Source organism: Magnolia sinica, chromosome 1 (genome assembly GCF_029962835.1).
Source record: "Magnolia sinica isolate HGM2019 chromosome 1, MsV1, whole genome shotgun sequence".
Taxonomy (NCBI): Eukaryota; Viridiplantae; Streptophyta; class Magnoliopsida; order Magnoliales; family Magnoliaceae; genus Magnolia; species Magnolia sinica.
In genome coordinates, this window is record NC_080573.1 from 40305378 (window position 1) to 40322189 (window position 16812).

At 40.3% G+C, this 16812-nt stretch overlaps 1 protein-coding gene across 3 annotated transcripts in view; it reads right to left on the reverse strand.

The window, feature by feature from the left end:
- Nucleotides 1-12753, reverse strand: part of LOC131246570 (uncharacterized) — a 41056-nt gene extending 28303 nt beyond the window's left edge. The window contains exons 1-8 of one of the 3 annotated variants that reach the window (XM_058246835.1): nt 12350-12753; nt 9326-9449; nt 9055-9240; nt 8376-8549; nt 4918-5326; nt 4189-4307; nt 646-723; nt 318-458 (exon numbers count right to left, since the gene is read on the reverse strand). In XM_058246835.1, coding sequence (XP_058102818.1) covers nt 318-458; nt 646-723; nt 4189-4307; nt 4918-5326; nt 8376-8549; nt 9055-9240; nt 9326-9445 — 1227 coding nt within the window. In that variant the 5' untranslated portion in view covers nt 9446-9449; nt 12350-12753. Of the gene's footprint in view, nt 1-317; nt 459-645; nt 724-4188; nt 4308-4917; nt 5327-8375; nt 8550-9054; nt 9260-9325; nt 9456-12349 lie in introns of those variants that run through there. The other 2 variants (XM_058246838.1, XM_058246840.1) reach the window with 2 other exon arrangements.
- Between the last annotated feature and the right edge of the window lie 4059 nt (nt 12754-16812).

Here is a 16812-nt window from a genome sequence, read left to right on the forward strand (position 1 = left end):
TAAGATTAGTATCACGCGACTTCATGAAGAAGATACAAATGAACAACATAGCACTACAGAAATTTTATGCTGAGAGAAATAAGAACCCTGATAAGGTTCAGGCATCCAGTTGCATGCTCCATACTCACCTTCACGCCACCCTTAAAAAAGGCATTTTGGTCAATATGTATCCACAATGCCCTTTGAAGAGGGGACATAAAAGCGAGCACCGGGTGGAGAATCCCATGGCCATGACAAGCCATGTTAAAGTCCTTAGTTAAACAGCTCTCCAGGTTAAAGTCCTTAGTTAAACAGCTCTCCAGGTTAAAGTCTCCTACCTGTGAAACCTCACGATTGTCAAACAAGCTGTAGAATTGTACGCAATAGGTTTGCGTCGGAAGAGCAACTAACCCAGAAGCACGATCAAAGACAAATCCACTGTATAAGCCTTCATGAATCTCTGGAAATGAACAAGGAAGCTGAATATACACCACATCAAAAAATTTCTTTAGCAAGTTACTATAGCTCCATTGTCAAATTAAAGAAAGAAGTGGATCCCTTTTCGCAGGATGCATGGTTGCTGCATTGAACTGGGACAAGAGTCCAATCACAGTGTATAGTGCAGATAAGAAGGAATTAATAGGCAAAGCAGGTGGCTTCACAAACCTTGATCCCAGATATGGACTTCAAAATTTCCATTGAAGGCATTTTTAGTAGATGGATTTGATTATCTGCACAAGATATCTGAGAATGCCATTTCAGAACAAAATCAAATCAACTCATCTTAAGAATATAGGCAGTCATTATTTGTCAGTGCTAGACTCTACTGATAGTTCACCACAACTTTGAAAAAGGCGGTGACTCATCCTCCTCACATCTGGCACACAAGTAGGGCTGTCCAGACCATCCCAATTGTGGAACACATTGTGGATGGAGAATGTCACTAAGATACACTGATCAAGAAATCCTTGCCATTCAATTGATGGCTATTGAAAGGACGGTTAAAAGTAAAATACTGAGAGGTCCAAAGCCAAAGGGAAAAATCAGATATTTTCCATGTTCTTAGTTTAATTTTTGGGTTGTGCTTCATCCATAATTAGGTCACCAATTTGGACATCGTGGATTTCATAGAACAATGCCATATGCATGGCTGAAGAGTCACACTCATTTCTAAAATGATGGTAAACAAACATATGAATCTGCCCAGATTTATCAATTTAATGCACATGCAGAAAGGTAGAAATGAAATCCAATTATGGGTGATAAAAGGAGACCAATAAGATTTATAAAAAAAAAAAAATTTAAATTAAAAATTAAATAAATAAATAAATAAATAATTGATTTATAAAATAACCAAACTAATCAAAAAATTAAAGTTTAAAAACAAAAACAAAACATAAGCATCCTGTGGACATTCTGAAGAGCAAAATGGCACAGAAAGAACTAATCTAGTTCATGCTGATCTAATGTATTGCAAGATGGGTCATAGGGTACTGTGTCAAAAGAAATGTTGAGTTTGTTCAGGCTTCCATTCTGACGCAGGCCCATGAATTGATGATCGAGACGCTGATCTGATGAATGCAACAGGCCCATTTTTAGGATCCCACCTTTCTTTCGGACTTTTCGGTTGAATGTGGGATCATTGCTGTATTGTTTTCCTGATCAATGGTTAGGATCTTCCCAAGTGGCAGATTTTGGGCTATTCCCCTACCATTGTGAAGCCCATGAACAATGGCTCTAGATAACCAGACCATGGGATTCATATATATGAACAGAACCTCAGAAAACTGCGCATTTTCCTGAGGCTGAGAACCACATGCGCACACAGAGGCCATATGATTCCTAATGTTCCAAGAGCCTTCTAAGAACAAAGGTTGAAGTTTAAGTCATGAGAGTTCAGCAGCTGAGTCATTGAGAGGCTGAAGAGGAAACTTCCCCCTAGAAGAGTAAGCTTCTATCTCTAGGAGGTTGTATCACTCGTATTAAAGCATCTTTTTCGAATATGCCTCTTTATTATGTCTTTGTTTCGTTGCCCTAGTTCAGTCATTAATTGGATCAACAAGCTTAGAAGCGAATTTCTCTGGCAAGGAGGTTCCTCTGGAAGAAATTCCCCCCTGCTCAACTGAAGAGAGGTCTGATCCCCTTACTCTGAAGGGAGGGCTGGGATTAAGTGTCTTGATCTGGTTAATGAGGCTTTATTGGGTAAATGGGCTTGGCGCTTTGCAGTGGAGGGGTCTAATTTATAGAGATCCATCCTTGCTGCGAAATATGGGGTGAATTAGATGGGTTAGTGGGCCAAATCATCTTCCCACTATCGTTCTTCTTCTCTGTGGAAAGCCATTGCTAAGGTGGCTATCAAGGTTTTCCCTTGTGTAGTTTTTCGATTGGGGATAGGGTCAAGATCCTTTTTTGGGAGGATCCCTAGTGTGGGGAGTCCTCACTCTGGTCCTCTTTCCCATCCCTGGCTTCCTTGTGTCTTGTGGTGGACATCCCAGTGGCTGATTGTTTCTCAGTCTCTGGTAGGGAAGGGATCTGGCTCCCACCCATTAGATATAACTTGAGGGATGTTAAAATCGATGATCTGCTCAGGCTCCTTTACCATTTGGAGGGGTTCATGCTGCACCCAGGAGAGGTGGATTCAATGGTCTGGAAGCTAGAGAGCTTTGGAGCGTTCTAGGTGGGGTCTTTCTACGCCTTTCTTTCTCAGCCAAATGCCCCTCGTAGCTGCTATCACACAGGCCCGGTCTGGACCAATGGGGCTCCCTCAAAGTTTGCCACCCTCACATGGCTGGCAAGGAGGCATTGAATCTTAATGATTGATAATCTTCAGAAAAGAGGCATCGTGTTGCCAAATGCATGTTCGCTGTGTCTAGACTCTGGATGAGGTGGAATATGTGGATCATTTGTTTCTTCATTGCTCACTCTCTTTGCCTACTTGGTCCAGCATCCTCAGCCTTGCGAATACTCAGTCGGTGATGCCCCCTATTGATTGCCTCTTCTATTCTTGGCATTCCTTCCACGGAGGGACGCTCGGCAGGAAGAGATGGATATTAGTTCTGCTAGCAGCTCTTTGGGCAATCAGGGGAGAGCGGAATAATCATTGCTTTTGTAATAAAAGGTAATCCTCGGCGGAGGTGTTAGCAAGGGTTATTTTGTTGTTTCAGGATTGGGCCCCGAGGTGGTTCCTTAGTTTGGTGGCTGGGTTTCTTCAATTTTTTTTTAGTTTTGTTTCTTCTTCTTCTTCTTTCTTTCTTTCTTTCTTTTTGTTTTGTTTTTCTTTGGCTCCGCCTAATAAATTACTTCATCTTTCCAAAAAAACAATGTAAAACTACAGTGATAGTTCACTGCCTTTCCTATTTTATTGTGTCCCATGCATCACCCAAGTGACGTACCTGCACGTCACTCAAACGATGCAAATCATTTAGTTAGACTGGAATCAAATTACACCCACATCAGAATTTCGTCATCCCTGTTAGCACTAACGTCAGGACTTGAATCATTAATAGCTTGGAAAATCTAGGAGCAACTGGCCCAATTACAGGCTCAAAAAGACACCAACCTGAATCCGCCATCTCCATATAAGTAAATTTTAATAATGTACACTAGAAGCTTCTAATAAATGCTTCCCGACAACCTTAGAATATCTGAAATTTCTACCCTTGCCTCTCCAACATAACCCTTGGAGACAGCAGAAGGCAGATTGTTATCTTCTGATGGCGGTTATAGGAGCTGCTACCTCTGATGCAGGGTGGCTTCGAGCTATGGTTAGATGACATGTCTGATTTACTTCAAATTGGGGGGGGGGGGGCGGCGAGGGGGAATGGGGCAAGGGGAGTCAATTCCCTCATTGATGTAATGGCCAGGATGCAGTTGCAATGCAACAATACCACAGGTCTATATTTAAAAGCACTTAAATAGCTGCATATAAGGTTTCAGTGTCCTCAATCGCATATTAACTATCTAAATAAAGTGAGGAAAAAAGCAAGCAGGAAACTTATTTGATGACATTCTATGATAAATGCCTACAAAGTGATCCCAACATAATGATAATCAAAATTCTTTTGAAGTGTACTTGCAGATATCTTGATGTAATATGACAGAGCATTATGTCAGAATTTATAAAAGACCCATGTTATGAGAAGAAACACAACCAATTTGAAAGCAAGACTTTCTATGATGTTATACAAGCAAAAAAGAAGATATCCTTACAGAGGAAAGGGAAGGATCCGTAGAATGCGTAAAATATAGAAGCGGGGATCCTATACGTGGCAAAAACTTCTTCTTTCCCGTGTCAAGCTGCCAAACCACAAGAACTCCTTCCTTCCCACCTAAGTAATGGAAAAAGAAATAAATAACATTAACAAGAAAATCATATCAAATTATAATTATCAGGAAGTCACTAATGATCCCTAGTCTAAACGCTTCTCGAAAAGATACTAAGTTCATTAAAGAAATAAAAAAAGTCAGCTTAAGCAGCATGAAAATTCAAATATGTAATAACTGATGAGGTATTATACTATTCTCAACTCAGATGATAGTATCCTTGCATCCACAGTTTGTACGAGTCAAGCCCAAGTTTTGGGTGATCCAGGCCGTTGATCTGATTGGCCCCAGTCACTGGAGAATGGCCCTGAAAGCCTAATCAATCGAACAATTCCAACCTTTCGATTGCTGGTCTGCAAAAACTAAGAAAGGTAGCACAACATAGTCCCATTCAACCAACAAAATGCCAACAATTCAATGACTGGGAATGGATTGTGCAGTCTGGGAGACATCCAGGGCACATTCCATACATGATGGAGCCCATCAAATCAACCATGGATACTATGCATATCCTGAAGCCAAGGATCAAATAGTGATCCAAAACACAGCAACTTAGACAAGGTCTTGTTTGAGAAAAAAAAATTTGAAAAATGATCATGATGATGTTTGTTCTACCTGAGTATAGATAAGCTCCATCTGAGGAGAAAGAGAGAAACTTCACTTCAGATGGGTGCCAGTGCCAGGTTGAACAGGAATCAGCATCATCAACGTACCTCACTCCAGGCCTTTCTTCCTCATTTTTTACCTTCCCACCACTCGATGGCCGTTCATTTTGTGAAAACTTTCTATTTCCAACACCTCTCCATATCAAAATCCTTCCGGTCACATCACCTCCAGCTACAATTCTCTCAGTTGGATGAAATGCAAGAGTCGTTAAATTCTTTGTATGATGCAATCTTATCGCTTTCACCTCATCATGATTAAAATCTCCATCAGGGACCTTCCATATGCGAAGTCGGCGCTGATTTCGAATGCCAAAAAGCTCCCCAGTATTACTAACAACTATGAACTCTGGGTTTGTAGTCTGAAATACAAGAAAAACCAGAATCAACCAGCTTCAAAATTGTTTGCTTCGAACAAATAAAAGGTATTTTAGTACAATCAAAGAATTTTGGCAAAATAGATCTTCAAGCACAGACTAACAACAAAGGTGTTGTGAATGACAACAAACATAAGAAAAAATTATAACGATGTTTTACCAAATAACTGCAGATAAATAAAACGGTTTTTATTTTCTTTTTCTGGGTAAGCTAGGGTCAAACCCGAGATGAAGCAACTACTGCCTAACATTAAGCCTCAGGCTCAAAACCAAATCAATATTAATAGCTTGGAAATGAAATCACATGAATTTATTCAGAATCTGTATATAAGCATTACCTGAGGATATCGTAAAAAGTTTGAATATGCACACACACATGCATAATCATCATAGCCTTGTCCCAGCCAGCCGTTTGGGGTCAGCTTTAAAGTCATACTAAATCAACCATTCCTAAGGACATACCTCAGTATGTGATAAAGTCTTCATGCCCCTTCTCACCATCTCAACCGATGCCTTCCTCTCATCTCTTTTCAGGCCCTTCCACCCTAGTCAGTGTTTCCCTCCATATTGAAGCAGTCTCAGGTTTCCTTGCAAATGACCAAAACCACCTCAATATGTTCTCCATCACCTAGTCACTTACTAGGACCACTACTATCTCAAAAGACCTCATTCTTAATTCTATCCTTCCTAGTCTTCCTACACATCCATCTCAACATCCTCATATTTGAAATGTTCATTTTATGCTCTTGTAGCCGCTTAACTGCCCAGCACACTATCCTAACACACATCTCATCTAATAGTTGTTTTATAAGCTTTCCCTAAGTTAGATTGGTGTGCAACCATCGCGGACTCCATAAGCACATCTCCACCTCATCTAACCATCCCTAATTCTATTGGAAACGCCCACCTTGATCTCTCCATCATTTTGAATGATACGGCCAAACATATCACTTTGAGGAATCTCATAGCCATCAATTTTAACTAAAGCCTCACATCCATGACACTCTTGTAAAGATGCATTCTACACTCTGATTTTTATTTTTATTTTTATTGAGATTACGTACTATGTTTTGAGTCTGTTAATTTTTCAACTTCTGGATTCTAAAGCCTTCCTCCAAATATCCAATTTAGCACTACACACTCTCTAGCCCATCGATCAGCACCATGTCATCAAGAACAACATGCACCAAGACACATCATCTCGGGTGCTCGCAGTTAGTTCATCTATAATGAGTGCAAAAAGGTAAGGGCCTAATGCAGACCACTGATGGAGACTCATACTGCAAACTCAGCTATCTCACCACGAGCAGTTCCCAACTTCTTGCTCTTGTAACATCTCGTGCATGTCTACCATATGCTTCTACAAGTCAGTAAAACCCATACATAAATTCCTCCAGTTTTCTATACTTTTCCATGAAGTATCTAAGTGGAATATGGTTTCAGTTGTTTATCTCCCTAGCATGAAGTCAAATTGATTCTCTAATCTGAGATCCTTGTTTCTTATCTCAGTCTTACACTCCACCGCCCTCTTCAAAACTTCACTGTGCAACTATGTTGCTAAGCACACCCACACACACAAATAAGTAACCACACAGACATTAATGGAAAAGCTCTACGCAAAAGGTCAAGGAAGAAGTTGCCATGTTAGAGTTTGAGAAACAGAATGGGATTTTTCAGTTAATGTTGAAGGTACAATCAATAATGAAATGCAAGATGGAACCGGCTTACTTTTTATTTGGTAGAATACATAAACATAGTTTTTCTAGTAACTACATCACTAGCAAAATTCTATCATGTATGTATGTAGGAAAAGGATCCTATGAGGTAGACCTTACTGTATCTTAACATAAGGTTGACCTGTGTGGGCCCTAACATGATGTGTCACACATCTAAACCCCGTCCATTAGATGTGCCCCTCCCTATTAGCCCCAAAACCCAAAATCCAGCCCAATCCACAACTTAGGTGGGCCATAGGACAGGAAACACTTGAAGTGGATGCTCACCATTAAAAACCTTCCTGATTGTTTGTGGGGCCCATTGAGATGTGATTTAGACATACAACCAATCCATTGTGTGCGTCCCACATGGATGAGGGGTCCCATCAAATTTTAGGCCATTCCAAAACTCGGGAGGGCCCCATTAAGTGATTTTAGATGTTTTAAGCATGATTTTTGGTACCTCCCATCATCTAGAGAGGATTCTCCAAATGCATGGTTCATATGTCCAACACACATCATGGTGAGGCCCAGAGAGATAGACCTCACCATAAGGTACGCTCAGGTCTACCCCATAGGATCTTTCTCCACACGCATGCATGCACATGCACATATTTAACCAACAAACTTATTAACATAGAGGAGAGAAAGACACTATCCACACACACACACACACACAACCAACAAAACTTATTATAGAAGAGAGCAAGAGACTATCCATTAAGGCAATGGGTTGGAATTTCTGGAACAGAGATATTACATAAAACACCTTTTGTCAATAGTCCAATTCCTAAGGACTCCAGCCACCAAAGAACCCACTTGATGGCATTACGAAGGTGACCAACTCTTCCCAAGAAACTAGCAGAAAAGATGCACAAGCCCACCCAATGTGACAAAATCTCCTTGGAGTTCATCTCTCGACACCACCTGGATATCAACTTAATTTCAGCCCCTGTTCTTTACAACCCATCCAATACTGAATGGCCCAGATTCCCAAGGGAGCATACATCAGGTTAAGGTTCCACAGTTCCTTTTTCCTTCTAGATGTTCAATAGATCATACTCCTAGCATACCCTTCTATGAGAAAATGAGATGAACCTTGGAAAACTGTAGATTGAAACTAAAGCATATTTCTAGTCACCTAGAAATTAGAATTATTAGCATACCTAAGAAAGATTTTTCCAATATGAAGATGTACCAAAAGAATATAATATAGCTACATTCAGTGATTACAAGCATTACAATATCTAATCATGAGATAACCTCCAAATTCTCAGAATTAAAAATAAAAAGCATGTATAGCAGCTATAGGATTGCACCTCTGCCAACTCTCCTCCAACTAGACAAGACTTGGTTAAGTTACACATTCGAATTATTCCTCGCAACTTATCCAGGCCCTTTGGTTTAGCTGTATCTTCAACCGAAATAAATGCATAAAGATTGGATGGCTTATTACTGATTGCAACTGGTAGACTTGATACATTTGGGATCACCTGAAAGAACAAGATGAAAGATGTGAAACGACTTCATTCAGTTGCCAATTAGAAAATCAACGATTGGATGCAGAAAATGAGCAAAAAAAAATGAATATGGCCCTAGGCAAAAATTGTGTGACAGTGGCCCTACGCCCTTGCATAATTCAAGTAAAGCAGTTGTATTAGCATAAAATGTTGAGACATCAGAGACAGTTTCTACAGACTCTTATCCATTAAATCCATCAGACCTTAAGCAAGCAACCAACATTACCATCTAACAACCATGTCACGTACTTGCGCACTATTGAAATACAGAGATACATGCATATAAATATATCAATATATGCCCGTAAAAAATGCATATGACTATATGAGAAACGAGAATTCAGTTTTTTTTTTTATTGGCAGTTTGGAGGTTTTTTTTACTATTTTGCAGTTTGCTTTGTTGTCAATCAAATAAAAAAGCAGACGAAATCAAGCAGAAATGAACTCAGCACCAGAAAAACAAATTAATCTTGCTTACCATGGAGTGTATTGGAAGATTAACTTCCACCTTCTTTATCAATTCAGGCAGAGAAAAATCCCAATAACAAATTGTTCCATCCAATGATGCAGTCCAACAATAGCATAGAATTTTAGTTGCAGGGGAACCAGCTGGCATGACAATAACAGAAGTGACCTGTTCTGTATGACCCTCCAATTCTGTTATCTGCATTCCATAAGGACATCTGATTCCATTATCAGCTACACGAGAGAGGTTACAAGCTCTAAAAAATCTAAAAAGTCAGTACTACCTGCATGCCCGTGGAGGTACTGAAGATTGAGACAGTATTTCCCGTGCAGAAAAGCAATTTCTTGCTGTCATTGGAGAATGCTGGAGGAGAAGAAACATAGATTTTCCCGCCTGTAATCATGGCTCTGGTGCTTCAACAAAGAAGGAAATCCATGAGAGACCCTTTTTGAGTTTAACATAGCATGTGAAAAAAAAAAAAAAAAAATCCCCCTCAACCCAGCAATGGCAAAGGTGGAGCACACCTCTCAATGACCTAAGTCATTGATCTGATGGACCACATCAAGATATGAGCAATGCCCTAAAATCTCACTCATCAGATGATCCAGCAATTCAATGAAAGTAAATATTCCAAAAAAAAAAAGGTCCAAATTAAACAGGGACCCCATCAGAAGGTTAGGATAATCCAAAGGGTTGATGTTTGGGGTATCTTCCATCTGCCATGGGACCACCATCCAGACAAGTTGGGCCAAGTAAATGATTAATAAGTGTTCTCTGACTCCAATTAAGTTTAACAGCAGTTTCGTGCTTTTCAAAGTATCTAAAGAAATCAATGTCAATCATCGTAATGATCATAAACTTGTCCCAGGTATTTCTGGTAGGCTAACCAAATCAATGACGCTGATTGACAAAAGCTTCTCACAAATGTTTGGCATTCTCCCACAAACTTATGGCATATAATGTTATATATTGACAGTTAAATATAATCCATGCAGTTTATTGAACAGATGAGAGAACCTTCCACAAAAAATGTTGAAACTTCATGCATCAACTGAAGACAAAAATGCTAAGGACAATAAGTTCTCTAGCATAAAGGAATGTTTTCCACATTCCTCAGAAATAAAAGATACATGTAAAATTATTCAATATTTAGCACAAGGGAATGTTTTCCCCATTCCCCAGAAATTCCTAAAACAAAACCAACAACTCTCGAGTTGCTCATATAGTGTATAAATTCCACATTCTTTAATTTCTTCTTTTTTTTTCTCGAGTGAAAAATTAACCAACTCCCAGATTATTGTGCAGAACGATATTTTCTGTAAGATAAATTGAAATTATTGATGTTATAGAATTACAAAAAGACCTACACATTTACAAAACAAGTCTCAAAGCCAGAGGTGTTTCCAGGAGTAGTGTTACTATCCTTTGCTATTTGTGCCAATAAATTTCAGAAGACATGACACAATGCTCAACTGAACTAGTGCCTTCTTTTCTTCTTTTCTTTTTTTCTTTTTTACTTTTTTTTTTTTCCTTTTGCTTGAGACAGCATTTTGAATAGGTGGCTGCCCACCACTCAGTGATCCTGACCACTTATCTAATGAGTACCACCATGAATGGCAATGAACAAACCATCCCATCTACCAGACAATCACAGTTATCTAACCAGCGGAGTGTTCCTCATTTCATGTGGACTATAATCGCACAAAGCGTGAAGCGGAATGGCGACAGATTCAGGTGCGACAGTGAGGAAGCATCTCCTTCAAAATGTTAGCAAGTACAACTAGGTAGAAGCAAGAGCAAGTGTGGGACCGAAGAGTGGTTTAAAGCAAGAACAGCACCTGTTTAGAAGAATGCAACTAAGACGTGGACCATTGGCTATGTATTTTTTTCTCTAACCATCCATTTGCAGGTCAACAGTTGGATGGTTCAGACTGTCCGATGGGGGACCTTTTCTTTTTCATTAATATCATTGCCTTACTAGTTCCCATAGATTGGCTCACCATTTGGATAATTGGAATCATAGGAAGTTGGGCCCTACTTTGACCATGGTTCCTTTATTTTTAAGAAGGTATCATGGTTCCAAATTTCCATATTGGCATTTTAACTAGCAAATAGCATGTTGCGTAGTGTTCACCCCTCTAAGCTACATTGAGTGTAGATTAAACTACACACCATTTTCTATTGAATTAAAATAATAGGAAAATATGATAATTGGTAAATAATAGGAAAACATGTAAATGCTTCTTTTTTCTTTTGAAGTTTTAGCGGGATAAATAAATAAATAAAAACACAACTAGTATGGTAAATATATTTTTTTTTTCCTATGTTATTGATGCAAGACAATTAACCACTTGCTCTAAAAGCTCGAACTGTTAGAGTATGGCGAATTAATCCCTTTATCTCATAGCCCAGGCCTCACATCTCAGGGGTTAGGACTTCGGCCGAACCCCTCTCGTGGGCTCTTGGGCCCCAAATCACATGGGCTGCCCACCCCGAGTGTGTCCCCGCATCCCACGGGCTACCTCACTCAAGCCCAGTGTAAAATGCCCTTGCATTAATGATCCCTGGTGAGGAGTCTCGAACACAAGACCTCCCCCGTGGGCCCCAAATCACATGGGTCACCCACCCCAAGTGTGTCCCAGCATCCCACGTGCTACCCCACTCGAGCCCGGTGTGAAAATGCCCCTGCATTAGTTATCAGTGCCTTCAGCCTGCTTCCATTTCTCTGTTTGGGAGGTTAAAGATATTGTTGCATCTCTTCTTTGCTGCTGAGCTTTCAATACCGTTCATCCCATTCAAAAACAAAACAACCAAAAAACTAAGTATCACTAAATTACTAACTGCATAAAAAGCTATGCAACTGCCTGAGGGAGGCCTGTCATGATGTGTGTATGCCATCCAACCCGCGCATTAAGTGAATTCCATCATGATAATGGGATGCCCCATCCTTTCAAAAAAAAAAAAAAAAAATGATAATGGGATGCCCCAAACCAGGCCTATCCAATCATACGGTGGGCCACACAATAGAAAAATAAAAATAAAAAATAATAGACAGCCACCCAAAACCTCCAAATTCATGTGGTCGCCCACATGATGGTTGGTCGACCCTGCTGGACATGCTTGGATGGTGTCCACACGCCACAGCTAGCCTCACCGAACGAGATTATTCAACAACATTGCAGAAGAACCCACGTCCCAAAATTTAAACAAATAAAATAAAAAATTTAAAAAAAAAAATTCAAAAACACTCATAAATCATCATCCAAAATCAAACAAAAAGCTTTTGGGATTAAAGGCAAGAACATACCTCTCTTGAAATCAAAAGATAAAAGAAAAATTGAAATCTTTGAGTTCCACAGGTGGAGGTTAAAAAGGGAAACTCAGTCTTTGGGCTCCGAAGTCCCTGAAAATTTTGCAAATAATCTTCTCCAATCCAAGGGGCGATTGAACGGCTGAGATTTCGCTTCGAATAGTTGCGTGGGCCGACGATGGTGAGCGGTTGAGGTATTAGGGTTTCAAATCCGAGGAAAGTGTTCAGTTTTTTTGGCGCCTGCAAACGCCTCTCTTCTCACTGCCGCTTTCCGCAGCTTAAAACCACCCTAGAACCCTTGCCATCCCCTCTCCACAAGCACCTATACACGCAGCACACGTGTGAAATCCGTGAAGTGGAACCCACCGCCAATTCCGACGGTGGGACCCACCTAAGTCAGTCTTTAGAGAAACACGCAGATCGTTGTGATGGCCCCAGTTGTGCCCGGAAAAAGGGTGACGATTGGGGGGAGAGAGAAATCTGTTAACGGTTGGTATTGGATGAGCGAATATCTTGACCCAATATCTGTGGGACGCGGAATGCGTCCTAACCCCGCTCGTCTCAAGCTGGGAAGTGAGAACGGACAGGAGCTTTGAGTGGCCCCGTGATGCACGGGTCTTAACCACACTGTACATCTATTTTTTTCGTATCATTTAAGGGCATAACGTCAAAACTGAGGTACATTCAACGCTTAAGGGCCTGTTTGGGCGGTGGGATTAGGTGGGATGGGATTCAAAAAAACATAATTATTATCCATGGCAGGAATTGCCCTTGCCATGGGATAAGATTAATGTCATGCTTTGTTGATAATACGGTGGTATATTGAATGGATATACCCTCCATCATTTGAAATTATTGAAAATAATATATGTGTGTTATATCTAAACCGTTCATTTGTTTTGTAACCTCATTTTATGGCATGGGCCTACAAGTGAGGTAGATCCAAAACTTATGTGGCCCCAAAGTAGCTTTCAACAGTAAGTACTCAATCCCCATTGCTTTCCATGGTGGGGTCCACTTGAGCTTTAGAATTACCTGATTTTTTAGCCCATGCTCTAAAATAATCTCAATAAATGAGTGGACGGTGTGGATATAGCCCACACATCATAGTGAGACCTACACAACTTGCTAACATTGAGTGAAATTGAAACCGGACCTAATGCAATTCCAAGCTTTTCCATTCTTCTCGAGCATAGAGTGAACCAGGTGAATCCCATCCCACCTAATCCCTTCTAATGGATTAGAAGGGATTATGTGGGATGGGATTCAAAAAAACATAATTATTAACCATGGTAAGGATTGTCCCCGATTGCCATGGGATAAGATTAGTGCCCTGCTTTGTTGGTAATACGGTGGTACATTGAATGGATATACCCACCATCATTTGAAATTATTGAAAATAACAAACATGTGTTATATCTTAATTGTTCATTTGTTTTTTAACCTCATTTTATGGCATGGGCTTAAAAATGAGGTAGATCCAAAACTTATGTGGCTCGAAAGAATTTTTCAACAGTAAGTATTCAATCCCCATTGCTTTCTATGGTGGGGTCCACTTGAGCTTTAGATTTACCTGATTTTTTGGGCCATGCTCTAAAATAATCTTGAAAAATGAGTGGACGGTGTGGATATAGCCCACACATCATGGTGGGACCTACACAACTTAGTGAAATTGGTACAGGACCCAATGCAACTCCATCTCATCTAATTCCAAGTTTTTCCAATTCTTCCCAAACATGGAGTGGAATTGGCAAAGGACCGGATGAATCCGGTCCCATCCAATCCATTCTAATCCCATTGCCCAAACACACCCTAAGTGGACTACAAAAATGGAGATTAAACTCTTACTATTGAAAACTTCCTGGGGCGACGGAAGTTTTAAATGGAGCTGATATTTGTTATTTCTTTTCGTTGAGGTTCATGTGACTTTATGAATATGTTGGATGGCAAATAAGCATCACTGTGGGCCCTAGAGAATTTTCATCGGTGAGAATCATTATCACCGTTGCTTCATATGGTAAGATCTGCCTATTTTTATTTGTTAAGCTAAAATGATACGAAAAAAATGAATGGGGCGGTGTGGATAAGACCCATGCGTAATGGAAGCCACTAAACGCTCCTTACCGTTCCCAGCTGGAGACAGATTTGTAGGACGCAATCCGTTCCAGCTCTATGGGGGTCACCGTGATGTTTGTCTTAGATCCGTTCCAGCTGTATTGGGTTCACCGTGATGTTTGTCTTAGATCCGTTCCATCCATTGGTTTCGCCTGCTCATTTTAAGATTTTAGCCCAAACAAGAGGAAGGTCCAAGCCTTATGTGGGCCACACTGAGAAAAGCTTGCTGTAGTAAATGCCGATCCAATCGTTGGGGCTGCGGGAGCAGAGAGTGACTTCAAAGGTCGTGGACAAGATGTCGGGCGCGGTCACGTTTAATCGGTAGGGACGCGGGTTTCCTGCCAAGGCCTTTAGCAGGAAGCTCCTGCGTTGTAAATCTAAGAGGGGCCACCGTTGTGTTTTGAGAAATCTACCTCGTTGTGCAATTATTTTAGGCCGTTGAGACAAAAATGAGCCAGATCCAATACTCAAATGATATGGAAACATAAGGATTGAAGGTCTACACTTGAAATATTGGTGGGGCCAAATAAGTTTTGAGTCGGGATAATATTTGTGTTACATCATTGTCAACCAGAGAGGTTTCAACGATCAGAATTTCCCAACCCACTTTTTTTTGTCTAGAGTCTTAAAATGAGCTCATGAAACGGATAAATTTGATAGATTTCTCACACACATCACCTTGGCCCACCTAAGTTTTCAACGAAGGAATTTCTTCTAAAGCCACGGTTTCCTGCTCCCCCGCCACCAGCCCGGCTGATGGTCGGTGCTCTATGGGCCTTACCATGATGTATGCTTTTCATCCATGCCGTCCATCTATTTTTCTAGATCATTTTACAGTATTAGACCAAAAACAAGTTATATTCCAATCTCAGGTGGACCACACCACAGGAAAACAATAGTGATTGGATATCCACCATCAAAATCCTCAGAAGGCCCACTGTACTGTTTATTTGACATCAATCTGTTGATTAGGTCATACGGACCAAGATGAAGGGAAAAAACAAAGATCAGCTTTATCCAAAACTTTTATGATCCCTAAAAAAATTTTAATGGTCGACATTCATTAAACATTGTTTCCTGTAATGTGATCCACCTGAGATTGGGATATACCTCATTTTTGGTATCATACCATAAAATGATCTATAAAAATAGATGGACGAAATGGATGGACCACAGAGCATCGACCATTAGCCATTGGCTGGTGGCAAAGGGATGGAGAAGTGTGGTTTAGTAGGCCTTAGGACTAGCCAGATCACCAGGATCACGAAGAGAATCACGATTATGAAGGTCAGACGGCCGCGAAGGGCCGACGGTAGAGCTTCTTCTTCTTGTAGTTACTGCAGTCCTTTGCCGACATGATGGACGGCTAAGATGATGAATTGGTGGGCCAAGAGAGATGGGATGGGGTTTAGGAAGAATCAATGTACAGTACAACATGGTCTATAAACTGGTGAATGTAACTTTCAAGTTGGTTCCCAACCCAAGTGGCCCAAAACCCTTTGATCGTTCCATCACATCTTTGATCACTCATAGTCCAACTGACATATTAATCAGTGATCCAAGCCGTCTAATTAGTGTCCATTCTAACTTTTATTAAGTAGTGAGCTAGATTGGAAGCTTCGGGCAAACCCAGACCTCACCTGGACTCGTTTCCGCGACCAGTTTTGTCCAACCGCTTGTGGTTTGGTCCATTTACCCCTGAAAATCTGCTTTCTAAAAATGTATATTAGAAAAATGCATGCTTTTACGGAATTTCCCTGAGTGTCTGATTTTACCAGTCCTAAAATGTAATCTTTGGGGGGTGAAATGATCAAAATGACCTCATCTTTTATTTTCCTAGAAATTAGTAGATTTGATCGTTGTTGGGCCGATGTTGCATGTGTATGACATCCAACCCATCAAAAAGCTGCATCCCACTATAGTGATGTGATGAAAAAATAAAAAATAAAAAATCAGGCCAATCTAATCATTAGACGGGCCACAACATATAAAACAATGTACACTATGCAAGACCTCCAAATTCACGTGTGGCCAATCTAATGATAAGATTAGCTTGATTGGTGGGGAACAATTGTTGGACGGGTTGGATATCATACCATGATTGATCTAATATTGTATATAAAAGAAAAGAAAAAAATTGAAATTCTTACTGGAAAACTCCTCGACAAATCCAAATTTACCGAGCAATGGCTGGACTTTTTGAAAATACTAATATGTGATCTTCTAGGAGTGAAATGTGTGCATGACATCCAACCCTCAACAGGTTCATCCCGCCGTATGATCCAATGAATTAAAAAATAAAATAAATAAACAAATTAGTCTATTCCAATCAGCAGGCAGACCAA